Consider the following 15,596-nt stretch of genomic DNA (forward strand, 5'->3'; position numbering starts at 1 on the left):
GACTGTTCTTTCTGTGCTCTATTGAGGCTGTCTGGTGAGACTGTGCAGGACAGTCAAGTTCTTCCACACCAACCTCGACAAACAATTTCTGTATGGACCTCGGTTGTGCACGGGGGCATTATCCTGCTAAAACAGGAAAGGGCCTTCCCCAAACTGTTGCCACAAAGTTGGAAGCACGGAATGGTCTAGCATGTCATTTTATACTGTAGCGTTAAGATTTCCCTTCCCTGGAACTAAGGGGCCTAGAACGAACCACGAATAACAGCCCCAGACCATTATTCCTCCCCCACCAATCTTTACAGTTGCCACTATGCATTGGGGCAGGTAGCGTTCTCCTGGCATCTGCAAAACCCAGATTTGTCCGTCGGACTGCTAGATGGTGAAGCTTGATTCATCACTCCAGAGAACACGTTTCCATTGCTCCAGAGTTCAATGGCGGCAAGCTTTACACCACTCCAGCCGACAGTTGGTATTGTGCAATGGTGATCTTAGTCTTATGTGCGGCTGCTCGACCACGGAAACCATTTCATGAAGCTCCCAACGAACAGTTATTGTGCTGACTGTAACGGTCCTGACCTGTTTTATGTTGTTTTTGTATGTGTTTATGGTCAGGGCGTGTGTTTTGGGTGGGCAGTCTATGTTTTCTGTTTCTATGTTGGTTTTGGTTGCCTGGTATGGCTCTTAATTAGAGGCAGGTGTTTTGCGTTCTCCTCTAATTAAGAGTCATATTTAGGTAGGGTGTTCTCACTGTTTGTTTGTGGGTGATTGTCTCCTGTGTCGTCGAATGTATGTACCATACGGGACTGTTTGGCTGTTCGTTTCGTTTTGATGTAGTCTGTTCCTGTCCGTGAGTTTTACGTTAGGTATGTAAGTTCATGTTCAGGTTTTTCGTCTACGTCGTTTTCTTGTTTTGTAATTTTGAAAGTGTTTTGTTTTTCCGTGTTGCCATCGTCGTTACAAATAAAGAGATGGCTTATTTCCCTAATGCTGCGTATTGGTCCACTGATCCTTCTCTCCTCTCCTCGTCTGAGGAAGAGGAGAACGACAGCCCTTACACTGACGTTGCTTCCAGAGGCAGTTTGGATCTCGGTAGTGAGTGTCGCAACCGAGGACAGACCATTTTTACGAGCTACGCGCTTCAGCACTCGGCAGTCCCGTTCTGTGAGCTTGTGTGGCCTGCCACTTCGTGGCTGAGCCGTTGTTGCTCCCAGACATTTCCACTTCACAATAGTGCTCAACTTGGAGTTGACCGGGGCAGCTCTAGCAGGGAAGAAATTTGACAAACTGACTTGTTGGAAAGGTGGCATCCTCTGATGGTGCCACGTTGAAAGTCACTGAGCTCTCAGTAAGGCCATTCTACTGCAAATGTTTGTCTATGTAGATTGCATGGCTGTGTGCTCAATTTTATACACCTTTCAGCAACGGGTGTTGCTGAATTTGAAGGGGTGTCCACATACTTTTTTATACTCTTCTCCAGAAACACTGCTCTATTCTGAGTGCCAGTCTGGCATAACATTTCCATACAGAGAAAATGTAAAGGTTTTGAAAATATATTTTAAAAATGTCATTATTCTCATCATTTTTACTGCTAGTGTTATTTATTACTTTGGGAGTAATTCATGCAATTGAGCCATCTGTGCGTGCTGTAAAGATTTGCTGTCAGGTTAAGTGGCTTTCTAAGTCTGCATGACTGTTTGAGTTTAGCTTGTCTTTCTACCACATACCACAGTCAAGCCCCTACAAACCCCTTGTGAACGAGGGATCATGTACCCTGCTCCACGGAGGAGAAATATCTACCAGAGCCAGGGATTTATGTCATCCTAACGTTCTCATTAAGCGAGTGATGAAAACAGAGGGATGGAAAACGACAGAGAAAAACAGAAATAAATCTGAAATGAATCTTCCATTCCTCTCCATCACCATCCATCTCCTTTATAACCTATCACAAGCCTTGGCTGGAGCGCTGGGAAATCTATCAACCGTACACACACACACACACACACACACACACACACACACACACACACACACACACACACACACACACACACACGTACAAGTGATGGCAGCAACACTGTTCCCTTTGTTGATTTATTATTTTTTATTTTTCACATGATGGTAGAAAAGAGAACAGTTACACTGTGATCATCTTTAATAGAGGAGCAGGGATACACACACACAATGCTGCACAGATCCTAGGGACAGGCCAAAAGGACCCAGACAGTGCATGGCCCAGTGATCGACCGGCCAGCAGGGGTCTCACACACACGTATAGCTTTCCTACACACACACACACATTCTCTCTGTTTACAAACACACATTTGGCTCTCTGTCCTAGTGGTGCTAATAGTGTGATGAATAGGTCAGCCGATTGGCAAACGTTCTGTAAATTGAAAAATCGTGTGACTAAACTAAACAAAAAGAAGAAGAAACTGTACTATTGAAGGAAGATAAATTATATTTAAAAAATGATAGTAAAAAGCTTTGGAGCACCTTAAATAAATATTTGGGCATTAACTTGAAATCGGCTCCCTCATTCATTGAATCAGATGGCTCATTCATCATAAAACCCACTGATATTGACAACTACTTTTGTCACGCCCTGACCTTAGAGATCATTTTTATGTCTCTATTTTGGTTTGGTCAGGGTGTGAGTTGCGGTGGGCATTCTATGTTTTGTGTTCTATGTTTTGTATTTCTTTGTTGTTTGGCCTGGTGTGGTTCTCAATCAGAAGCAGCTGTCTATCGTTGTCTCTGATTGAGAAACATACTTAGGTAACTACTTTCTGTTTTGTGTGTCTGCACCAGACAGAACTGTTTCGTTTGTTTCTCTTTGTTATTTTTTGTTCTAGTGTTCAGCTGTGTTAAAAATCATGAACACGTACAACGCTGCACCTTGGTCCTCTTCTTCAAACAGTCGTTACAACTTTAATGATTTTTTCACTGGTAAGATTAGCAAATTTAGGCATGAACCTATACATCCATACATAAGTGACCAAATGATGAAAGACAAGCATTGTAATTTAGAATTCCGTAAAGTCAGTGTGGAAGAGATGAAAACATTATTGTTGTCTATCAACAATGACAAGCCACCTGGGTCTGACAACTTGGCTGGAAAATTACTGAGGATAATGGCGGATTATATTGTCATTCCTATTTGAAATTTCTTCAATCTAAGCCTACAGGAAAGTGTGTGCTCTCAGGCCTGGAGGAAACAAAAGTAATTCTGCTGCTACCCAAGAATAGCGAAGCACCCTTTACTTGCTCAAACAGCCGACCAATCAGCCTGTTACCAACCCTTAGTAAACTTTTGGGGAAAATGTGTTTGACCAGATACAAGGCTACTAACAACAGACTTTCAGCATGCTTATAGGGAAGGGCATTCCACATGTACGGCACTTACACAAATTACTGATTATATGCTAAGAGAAATTGATAATAGGAAGATTGTGGAAGCTGTTTTGTTAGACTTCAGTGCAGCTTTTTGACCGCTCCACCTCTGGCTTGGCCCACCTAGGTGGCGCCTCTAGAGCGGGGACCCTCGCCGCTGACCCCGGACTGGGGACCCTCGTAGCGGGCCTCGGACTGGGCACTCTTGTAGTGGGCCCCGGCCTGGGGGGCGTCGCTGGAGGCTCCGGACTGGAGGGCGACGCTAGAGGCTCCGGACTGGAGGGCGACACTGGAGGCTCCGGACCGGCGAACGTCTCTGGAGGCTCCGGACTGAAGGGCGACGCTGGAGGCTCCGGACTGAAGGGCGACCCTGGAGGCTCCAAACTGAAGGGCGACGCTGGAGGCTCCGGACTGAAGGGCGTCGCTGAAGGCTCTGGACTGAAGGGCGACGCTGGAGGCTCCAAACCGAAGGGCGACGCTGGAGGCACCGGACTGAAGGGCGACGCTGGAGGCTCCGGACTGAAGGGCGACGCTGGAGGCTCCGAACTGAAGGGCGACGCTGGAGGCCTCGTGCCATGATTCCTCACTGGAGGTTTCGTGCCATGGATCATCACTGGAGGCCTCCTGCCATGGATCAACACTGGAGGCTTCGTGTCATGGATCAACACTGGAGGCTTCTTGCCGTGGATCATCACAGGAGGCTTCTTGCCGTGGATCATCACAGGAGGCTTCTTGCCGTGGATCATCACTGGAGGCTTCATGCCATGGATCATCACTGGAGGCTTCGTGCCATGGATCATCACTGGAGGCTTCGTGCCATGGATCATCACTGGAGGCTTCGTGCCATGGATCATCACTGGAGGCTTCCTGCCATAGATCATCACTGGAGGCTTCTTGCCATGGATCATCACTGGAGTGGATAGACACACAGGAGGCCTGGCTCTGGGAGAAGGCACAGGACTCACCAGGCTACCTGACTCCGCCAATCTCCCCCCCAAAAATTTGGGCTGCCTCTCGGGCTTCCTTGCCAGCCGTGTTCGCTCGTACCGCTGGTTCCCCTTTCCTGATGCCTCCGCTCTCCTGGCTGCCTCCACCTGTTCCCATGGGAGGCGATCCCTTCCAGCCAGGATGTCCTCCCATGTCCAGTCCTCTCCTTCCACGCTGCTTGGTTCTTTTTTGGTGGCTAGTTCTGTCCCGGCCGTTTAAAAGAGTGGACCAAGGTGCAGCGCGATTGGAATACATATTTTAATTCAACGAAGAACACTTAACAAAATGACAAACTAACAAACTAAACGTGAAGCCAACGTAGTGCTGTGTTGTATTGTAGATATATATTGGTATAATAATGTGTTGTATTGTAGATATATAGTGGTAGAGTAGTGGTGTAATAATGTGTTGTATTGTAGATATATAGTGGTATAATAATGTGTTGTATTGTAGATATGTAGTGGTAGAGTAGTGGTGTAATAATGTGATGTATTGTAGATATATAGTGGTAGAGTAGTGGTGTAATAATGTGTTGTATTGTAGATATGTAGTGGTAGAGTAGTGGTGTAATAATGTGTTGTATTGTAGATATATAGTGGTAGAGTAGTGGTGTAATAATGTGTTGTATTGTAGATATATAGTGGTAGAGTAGTGGTGTAATAATGTGTTGTATTGTAGATATATAGTGGTAGAGTAGTGGTGTTGTATTGTAGATATATAGTGGTAGAGTAGTGGTATAATAATGTGTTGTATTGTAGATATGTAGTGGTGTAATAATGTGTTGTATTGTAGATATTTAGTGGTATAATAATGTGTTGTATTGTAGATATGTGGTGGTAGAGTAGTGGTGTAATAATGTGTTGTATTGTAGATATGTTGTGGTAGAGTAGTGGTGTAATAATGTGTTGTATTGTAGATATGGTAGAGTAGTGGTGTAATAATGTGTTGTATTGTAGATATGTGGTGGTAGAGTAGTGGTATAACAATGTGTTGTATTGTAGATATATAGTGGTAGAGTAGTGGTGTAATAATGTGTTGTATTGTAGATATATAGTGGTAGAGTAGTGGTGTAATAATGTGTTGTATTGTAGATATATAGTGGTAGAGTAGTGGTGTAATAATGTGATGTATTGTAGATATATAGTGGTAGAGTAGTGGTGTAACAATGTGTTGTATTGTAGATATATAGTGGTAGAGTAGTGGTGTAATAATGTGTTGTATTGTAGATATGTAGTGGTAGAGTAGTGGTGTAATAATGTGATGTATTGTAGATATATAGTGGTAGAGTAGTGGTGTAATAATGTGATGTATTGTAGATATATAGTGGTAGAGTAGTGGTGTAACAATGTGTTGTATTGTAGATATGTAGTGGTAGAGTAGTGGTGTAATAATGTGTGTTGTTATGTACTGTTTTTTTATATGTAACAGCGTAATCGTGATTGAACCCAAGGAAGATCCGGAAATAAATTAAATAAAAAAATACAAATTGCTGCAGAAGAGAGGAAGGAGAAAAGGACGCCAGAGAACCAGATAGATTCATCACTTTCCGTCCACCCCTCTATCCCTCCCTCTCTCCCCCTCCCTCTCCTCCCTCCTTCTCTCTCTTTTCCTCCTTCCCTTCCCTCCCTCCCTCCCTCTCTCCCCCTCCCTCCCTCTCTCCCCCTCCCCTCTCTTTCTCCCCCTCCCCTCTCTTTCTCCCCCTCCCTCCCTCCCTCCTCTCTCCCCCCCCTCCCCTCACTCCCTCTCTCTCTCCCCCTCCTTCCCTCCCTCTCTCCCCCTCCTTCCCTCCCTCTCTCCCCCTCCTTCCCTCCCTGTCCTCTCCAGGTGGTGGCTAGTAGTAGTGGTACCTGGTGCCTAGAGCTCTCAGTGTGATACCTTGTGTAGCAGGGCCTGTCTCTGCTGCCCCTCCAGAGCAGGCAACGACTACCAGCAGGAGAAAAATCGCACACACACACACATGTACACACACACACACACACACACACATACACACACACACACACACACACACACTGAGAGTTCCGGTCCCCCTCCAGAGCAGGCAACGACTACCAGCAGGAGAAAAATCACGCACGCACGCACGCACACACACACACTGAGAGTTCCGGTCCCCCTCCAGAGCAGGCTTTGACTCCCAGCTGGAGTAACAGGGACCTCTGTTGAGATCACATCTATCTCTCTCTTCCCCCCTTGTCCTCTCCTCCCCTCCCATCTGCTTCAACTGTGGTGAGTCATTGAACATGACGCTGTTTTACATTCCTCCTGCAGTTTGCATGGGTGTGTCAAAGACATACTGAGGTTTGGACTTTCCTCCTGGGTCTTCCTCTGGCTTTGTAGAAAGTACATGGTCTAGGACATGGTCTGTAGAGTGTGATCTATCTCCCTCCCTCCCTATCACTCTCTCTCCCTCTCTCTCTCCCTCCGTTACCACCCCCTCCCTCTCTCCCCCTCCCTCCCTCCATCTCTCCCCTCCCTCCCTCTCTCTCTCCCTCCCTCCCCCTCCCCCCTCTCTCTCCCTCCCATCCGTCCCTCTCCCACCCCCTCCGTCTCTCCCTCTCCCTCCCTCCCCTTCCCTCCCTCTCTCTCACTCCCTCTCTCTCTCACTCCCTCTCTTCCTCTTCATTTTCATTAATTTCATCTCTTTCATTCAACCACACTTATGCAATCTCTCTCTTTTTCTCTCTCCCTCCCTCCTCATTCATCAGCAGCCAATCATTGTCTCTCTTCTGAGGTTAGCTGTACTGCTGATGCAGTGATCTGAGAATAATTTCCATTCGGTCACTTCCAACACACACACACACACACACACACACACACACACACACACACACACACACACACACACACACACACATCGTCCTGAGAGCTACAGTATCACTGGGAGCTAAAAACACAGTTTTTCTTTCTGTATGTAAGCATTAGTTAAGCAACGTCGGTGAAGGCTAGCCACTATGCTAGCCGTATGGGTCATTCTCTTAGGACAAACACTCCCAACTATCGCTAAAAGTTTTGTTATATATATATTTTTTTTGTTCAACAAGATCACTGCTATTGAAGTTGTGAACCGGTTTGAGTAGAAGGCCTATGAAGAATGTGATGAAAGTATGTTTAAATAAGATATCAACTAGTTAATTGGTTATGTGCACCCCTACTCATTGTGGCTATGGTTTAGTCCAGCTGTATTTCTACCTGGCTGCAAGAGTTCTGTAAGCTTGAAAGGGGAGAGTGGCACGTGGGTTTTCAACAGTACCTGTAGCCCGTTACCTACAGATGTAGGATCTTAATGAGGATCTGCGTTCCGTTAACGGGACAGTTGTAAATCATGCAGCGCATGATGTCAAGATTGCAGATTTGAGAGAAACAACAATTGTCTCTACATATAAGTGTCTTATATCGGCTGAAAGCTTAAATTCTTGATAATATACCTGCACTGTCCAATTTGGAGTATGCTATTACTGTGAAAAAATGCCATGCTATTGTTTGAAGAGAATTCCTAACAACAAAACACTTTTTTCATCGCGATAGGTTTGATAAATTCGCCTCTGGAGGTGAAATGTGTACTTACATTCTGAAATCTTCCTCTGATTTATCATCCAAAGGGTCCCAGAGATAACATGAAGTGTCGTTTTGTTAGATACAATTATTTTTCATATCCTAAAAAGGTCCATATAGCATGCCCGATCGATTTTGTATTTCCACTCGTTCAATTTGCAAAGTAAGGAATCTGCGAAAATCTCACGCTAAATGTTGTTTCAACGAGTCAAATCACATTCGTATCTATTCCTCAAAGATCCTAGAAGGTAACAAGACTTCACTATTTCATTAGGGGTGTAGTATATCCCATAGGACACCATATTTGGTGTCCTATACCATATTTTTATGTGTGTTACATTACAGAGAAGGATATTAAAAGTACATGCAGTTAAGAGGGAGACTTTTTCCTGGATTGTGTTCTTAAAGCCCAAAGGTTATATATATTATACACGTGTACGTGCGGCACGCGCGTGTGTGTGTGTGTGTGTGTGTGTGTGTGTGTGTGTGTGTGTGTGTGTGGCATGCGAGTGTGTGGGTGTGTGTGCGGCATGCGTGTGTGTGTGTTTGTGTGTGCGGCGGGTGTGTGTGCGGCATGTGTGTGTGTGTGCGTGCGGCGTGTTTGTGCGTGTGTGTGCGTGCTTGTGTGCGGCATGTGCGTGTGTGTGTGTGTGTGTGTGTGTGTGGCATGCGAGTGTGTGGGTGTGTGTGCGGCAGATGTGTGTGTGTGTGCGTGTGCGTGCGTGCGTGTGTGTGTGCGTGTGTGTGTGTGTGTGTGTGTGGCATGCGGGTGTGTGGGTGTGTGTGCGGCATGCGTGTGTGTGTTTGTGTGCGGCATGTGTGTGCGTGTGTGTGCGTGCGGCGTGTGCGTGTGCGTGTGTGTGCGTACTTGTGTGTGTGTGTGTGTGTGTGTGTGTGTGTGTGTGTGTGCGGCATGCGTGTGTGCGGCATGTGTGTGTGTGGCATGTGTATGTGTGTGTGCGGCGTGTTTGTGTGTGCGTGTGCGTGTGCGTGTGTGTGTGTGTGTGGCATGCGAGTGTGTGGGTGTGTGTGCGGCATGCGTGTGTGCGGCATGTGTGTGTGTGGCATGTGTGTGTGTGTGTGTGCGTGCGTGTGCGTGTGTATGTGTGTGGCATGCAGTAATATTCCCTCCCAGAATAGCTGTTGCCTGGAGGAGAATATCAAGGAAAGTGCCTGCTGTAACGGATGGATGGATGAGGAGAGGAGAGGGGAAGACAGAAGGGTACAGGGAAGAAGTGGAGATGAGAGAGAAAAGAGGAAAAGAGAGAGGAGGGGAGAAGGGAAAGGAGTATATTGTAGTGGCTGATCTTTCAGGGCTTGTTAGTGTGTCAATGTGTATGTCTGTAGAATAACTATGTCTAACATTCCACTGCTTGAAGAATGAGAAGATAATGCTGTAGATATATATGTTTAAAAGGATGGGGCTTAAGCTGCATCCTTGTCTCATCCTCCGGCCCTGTGGAAGGAAATGTGTGCGATTTTTGCCAGTTTTAACCGCACACTTGTTGTTTGTGTACATGGAATTTATAATGCTGTATGTTTTTCCCCCAACACCACTTTCCATCAATTTGTATAGCAGACCCTCATGCCAAATTGAGTCAAAAGCTTTTTTGAAATCAACAAAGCATGAGAACACTTTGCCTTTGTTTTGGTTTGTTTATTTGTCAATTGGGGTGTGCAGGATGAATACGTGGTCTGTCGTACGGCAATTTGGTAAAAAGCCAATTTGACATTTGCTCAGTACATTGTTTTCGCTGAGGAAATGTATGAGTCTGCTGTTAATGATAATGCAGAAGATTTTCTGTTGGTTGCTGTTGACGCATATCCCCGGTAGTTATTGGGGTCAAATTTGTCTCCACTTTTGTGGATTGTGGTGATCAGTCCTTGATTCCAAATATTGGGGAAGATGCCAGAGCTGAGGATGATGTTACAGAGTTTAAGTATAGCCAATTGGAATTTGTGGTCTGTATATTTTATCATTTAATTTAAGATACCGTCAACCACACAGGCCTTTTTGGGTTGTAGTGTTTGTATTTTGTCCTGTAGTTCATTGAATATAATTGGAGAATCCAGTGTGTTCAGGTAGTCTTTTATAATTTATTGTAAGATTTGTATTTGATCATGTATATATTTTTGCTGTTTGTTCTTTGTTATAGGGTAAAAAAGATTGGAGAATTGGTTTACCCAAACATCTCCATTTTGGATAGATAATTCTTCGTGTTGTTGTTTGTTTAGTGTTTTCCAATTTTCCCAGAAGTGGCTTAGAGTCTATGGATTCTTCAATTACATTGAGCTGATTTCTGACGTGCTGTTCCTTATTTTTCTGTCTCTTGCTCTCTCTCTGTGTGTGTCTCTCTCTCTCGCTCAGTAGTATAGTGCAGTGAGTAATCTACTTGATATAAAAGGCTGGAGGTATTTATTTTGGTCTGTTTGGCAAATGGGTCAAACATTGAAATGCAGGACAGTAGAGAGAGTGGGGAGGTGGGGACAAATACAGGGGGGGGGGGGAGGTGGGGACAGAGAGAAGGGGGGTAGGTAGGGACAGAGACAGGGAGGGGGAGGAGGGGACAGGGAGGGGGAGGTGGGGACAGAGAGAGGGGGGGGTAGGTGGGGACAGAGACAGAGAGGGGGAGGTGGGGACAGAGAGAAGGGGGGTAGGTAGGGACAGAGACAGGGGGGGGGGGACAGAGAGAAGGGGGGTAGGTAGGGACAGAGGTAGTACAGAGGGAGAGGGGAGGAAGATGGCATGGTAGGACCTCACATTGGACAGAGGGAAGGAGTAGAGAGAGGAGTTACACACGTTCTCAGTTTATATTAAGCTTCACGTTCCCCTGAGGGGCGGCAGGTAGGTTAGTGGTTAGAGCGTTGGGCCAGTAACCGAAAGGTTGCTAGATTGAATCCCCGAGTTGACAAGGTAAAAATCTGTCGTTCTGCCCCCTGAACAAGGCAGTTAACCCACGGATTCCTAGGCTGTCATTGTAAATAAGAATAAGTTCTTAACTGACTTGCCTAGTTAAATAAATAAAATGACAATAAAAAACCTCTGATAACTCCGCCTGGTGTTTGCTAGTCTTATCACCAGGCATTACAGTGAGTCAGTTGCACTGTCACTACTTCTCCATCAAGCGTCAACTCCATCCCAGACACGCTGCTGTATAAATCATACTCACTTCTGAAAGCACTAGTAATCTGGAAAATCACTATCTGCAAGTGATTGAATGCCTGCTTTATTCTCTCGTTGTCACGATCGTCAAAGGGACTGAGAGATGACCAAGGCGCAGCGCGTGGAAAGTACATCTTCTTTTTTTTATTTAAAGAAGGAACAAACACTATACAAACTACAAAAACAACAAAACAGATGACCGTGAATCTATACAAACAGAAGTGCTGACACTAAACACTCTGACATAGACAATTCCCCACAAACATCTAAAGCCTATGGTTGCCTTAAATATGGCTCCCAATCAGAGACAACAATAACCAGCTGTCTCTAATTGAGACCCAATTCATGCAACCATAGACTTTCCTAGACACCTACACTCAACCATAGACACAGCTAGACTACTATACTAAACATAAACCCAACTACTCTAATAAACCCCCTAAACCTTACAACCACCCTAGACACTACAAAAAACACATACATTCCCCATGTCACACCCTGACCTAACTAAAATAATTAAGAAAACAAAGAATACTAAGGCCAGGGCGTGACACTCGTATACATTTTAAAAGGAAAAATCACATGTACACACATTTAATGTCCTCAACTGTTTGGCTGCTGTCACCATTCTAACTGGTGTCTGAGGAGCCATCTTGGTTTAAGGAGCTGAATAGCGGTTAGAGTTATACCTTAAGTCCATCCTGTTTAGAATGACAGTGCAATACCTAATTTGCATACCTGTTGAAGACTCAAAATATTGATTTGTTCAAGCAATCTCATTTTCCCCCACGCATATTCACTCTCCCCAAAACTCATCTCTCTCACATGATGTTAACTACATTTATTTTCTTTTTCAGATTTGAATATTTATAGAAATGAGCAGGCATGTTTAGTGATCTTAGCTTAGCGGAGCACATTGTTATTTCTTCTCTCTCTCTTTCCTCTAAGTCAATGTCTGTCACACCTCTCTCTCTCTTTCCTCTAAGTCAATGTCTGTCACACCTCTCTCTCTCTTTCCACTAAGTCAATGTCTGTCACACCTCTCTCTCTCTTTCCTCTAAGTCAATGTCTGTCACACCTCTCTCTCTCTTTCCTCTAAGTCAATGTCTGTCACACCTCTCTCTCTCTTTCCTCTAAGTCAATGTCTGTCACACCTCTCTCTCTCTTTCCTCTAAGTCAATGTCTGTCACACCTCTCTCTCTCTTTCCTCTAAGTCAATGTCTGTCACACCTCTCTCTCTCTTTCCTCTAAGTCAATGTCTGTCACACCTCTCTCTCTCTTTCCTCTAAGTCAATGTCTGTCACACCTCTCTCTCTCTTTCCTCTAAGGCAATGTCTGTCACACCTCTCTCTCTCTTTCCTCTAAGTCAATGTCTGTCACACCTCTCTCTCTCTTTCCTCTAAGTCAATGTCTGTCACACCTCTCTCTCTCTTTCCTCTAAGTCAATGTCTGTCACACCTCTCTCTCTCTTTCCTCTAAGGCAATGTCTGTCACACCTCTCTCTCTCTTTCCTCTAAGTCAATGTCTGTCACACCTCTCTCTCTCTTTCCTCTAAGTCAATGTCTGTCACACCTCTCTCTCTCTTTCCTCTAAGTCAATGTCTGTCACACCTCTCTCTCTCTTTCCTCTAAGTCAATGTCTGTCACACCTCTCTCTCTCTTTCCTCTAAGTCAATGTCTGTCACACCTCTCTCTCTCTTTCCTCTAAGTCAATGTCTGTCACACCTCTCTCTCTCTTTCCTCTAAGTCAATGTCTGTCACACCTCTCTCTCTCTTTCCTCTAAGTCAATGTCTGTCACACCTCTCTCTCTCTTTCCTCTAAGTCAATGTCTGTCACACCTCTCTCTCTCTTTCCTCTAAGTCAATGTCTGTCACACCTCTCTCTCTCTTTCCTCTAAGTCAATGTCTGTCACACCTCTCTCTCTCTTTCCTCTAAGTCAATGTCTGTCACACCTCTCTCTCTCTTTCCTCTAAGTCAATGTCTGTCACACCTCTCTCTCTCTTTCCTCTAAGTCAATGTCTGTCACACCTCTCTCTCTCTTTCCTCTAAGTCAATGTCTGTCACACCTCTCTCTCTCTTTCCTCTAAGTCAATGTCTGTCACACCTCTCTCTCTCTTTCCTCTAAGGCAATGTCTGTCACACCTCTCTCTCTCTTTCCTCTAAGTCAATGTCTGTCACACCTCTCTCTCTCTTTCCTCTAAGTCAATGTCTGTCACACCTCTCTCTCTCTTTCCTCTAAGTCAATGTCTGTCACACCGCTCGCTCTCTTTCCTCTAAGTCAATGTCTGTCACACCTCTCTCTCTCTCACCCATTAATAGTCTGTGTGTTCTGATGCTTTTCTATAGACCATTTTCTGACACATTAATTATAACCTCTGACCACAAACCTCTCTCTCTCTCTCTCTCTCTCTCTCTTTCCTCTACACATCTGAAGAGAGAGGCCAGTATCTGCCACATGAATTCTAACTACTGACCCGCTAACCTCTCTCTCTTTCCTCCACAGATCTGAAGAGAGAAGCCAGTATCTGCCACATGCTGAAGCACCCTCACATCGTAGAGCTAGTGGAGACATACAGCTCTGACGGCATGCTCTACATGGTCTTCGAGTTGTGAGTCACAACTCTGTTTCCTTCTCTATTACGCATGCACGCGCACACACTCTCACACTCACTCACTCAATTATGCACAGCAACATACATATTCATAGGATATAAGCATTTTTTGCATCTAAAAAGTATTTGATTTCAAATGTGATGAGGTTTAATATGATAAGTTATAATCCGAGGTCGCTCCCATCCCCATCAGTTCAGTCTGTCATGTCGCTGAGCAATCGATGTGACCGTTGGTAATGGACTTATACTGCTCGCTAACGCTAGCATAGCTAGGCTAGTTATCAGGACAGAGTACTGTATGGGTACAGTGAGCGAGAGTAGCTGCAGCTGTGGCCACAGGCAGACGTCAGTGTAGCAAGCTCTTATTAAACATGTTGAGGCAAAAGCAATTTTTAAAGTGACGTCATCATTTCTGAAATTACATCATAATTTGTACCGATAGAATATGCATAAATTCATCCTCCAAATGCAACGTCTGCCTACACCCACACGTATTGTCTGTAACGGTTGTCATCGGGAGAAAGAGAGGACCAAGGTGCAGCGTGGTAAGGGTTCATCTTATTTAATGAAAGTGAACACTTCAAAATACAAAACAACAAAGTGAAAACCGAAACAGTTCTATCTGGTGCAGACACACAAAGACTGAAAATAAACACCCACAAAACCCAACAGAAAACAGGCTACCTAAATATGGTTCCCAATCAGGGACAATGATTGACAGCTGACTGATTGAGAACCATATCAGGCCAAACACAGAAATAGAAAATCATAGAAAAACTAACATAAACAACCCACCCAACTCACGCCATGACCATACTAAAACAAAAGACAAAACAAAGGAACTAAGGCCAGAACGTGACATTGTCTAGATTTTGAATACCTTCAAACACCAAAATATACCTCATTTTAAAATAGGCCACCTGTCAATCGTGAATAGTAATCATTGAAACGTCCAAACTGCATCTCCATGCCAATAATTTGATCTCAATCAGATTCGTGGGAATATGCATTCAGATGTTCTTGAATGATGTAGGCCTACAGTGTAGTATGTACAGTATGTACATTATGTAGGTAGACCTAACTATGTTTTCCTGAGCATCTGGTTGTAACCAATAGTATAGGCCTACCTGTATTTTGTTTCAATCAAAGCTCATATTTTTCCTAGTGGCACCGTGGTGCACAAGCTGTTAACTTTTGACCCATGAGAAAAAACTGTGACCACTCAGCTAATCATCCTAAAATCTCATAAGGTGGTGTTTTTGGTCTTACGGTAACGTTATACTTAAGCAATAAGAGGAGGTGTGGTATATGGCCAATATACCACGGCTAAGGGCTGTTCTTAGGCATGAAGCAACCCCCGAGGTACCTTATTGCTATTATAAACTGGTTACCAATGTAATTAGAGCAATAAAACTAAATGTTTCGTCATGCCCGTGGTATACGGTCTGATATACCATGGCTTTCAGCAAATCAGCATTCAGGGCTCGAACCACCCAGTTAATAATGTCTGATATACCCTTGGCTGTCAGCCAATTAGCATTCGGGGCTCGAACCACCCAGTTTATAACATGCTATTCCATTCGGTTCTGTTGTGTAGAATACTAATAAAACATTGTGACTTTGCAGCCATTGAATAGCTTTGATCGACCTTTTAGTAAACAAGCACCATTGTGAGAAGTAGCGAGCGATGCTCCGGGACGCTGCAGCAGGACTACACCTCTGGTGATAATAGGACTGGAGTAGAGAGATAGAGATAGAGAGAGAGAGAGAGAGAGAGAGAGAGAGAGAGGAGAATGGCAGAGGGCTGAAAGGGTGAAGTCGAGAGAGCAGCCAGGGAGGTAGAAGAAGTGATCGAGAAAGAAAGAGCAAGAGGGAGAAATAGTGAAAAAGGT

General features: G+C 44.7%; 1 protein-coding gene across 18 annotated transcripts in view; it reads left to right on the plus strand.

Annotated features, from left to right (window-relative positions):
• LOC129820868 (peripheral plasma membrane protein CASK-like) overlaps window positions 1-15,596 on the plus strand; it is a 237,314-nt gene that overhangs the window by 70,534 nt on the left and 151,184 nt on the right. For all 18 annotated transcript variants that reach the window (XR_008754252.1, XM_055877923.1, XM_055877926.1 and 15 more), the window contains one exon: window positions 13,596-13,701. Coding sequence is in view for 17 of the 18 variants with exons in the window: in XM_055877923.1 (XP_055733898.1) it covers window positions 13,596-13,701 (106 nt within the window). In the remaining variant the exon portion in view is untranslated. The remainder of the gene's footprint in view (window positions 1-13,595; window positions 13,702-15,596) is intronic.

The sequence above is a fragment of the Salvelinus fontinalis genome, chromosome 23 (genome assembly GCF_029448725.1).
Source record: "Salvelinus fontinalis isolate EN_2023a chromosome 23, ASM2944872v1, whole genome shotgun sequence".
In the NCBI taxonomy this organism is placed as follows: domain Eukaryota; kingdom Metazoa; phylum Chordata; class Actinopteri; order Salmoniformes; family Salmonidae; genus Salvelinus; species Salvelinus fontinalis.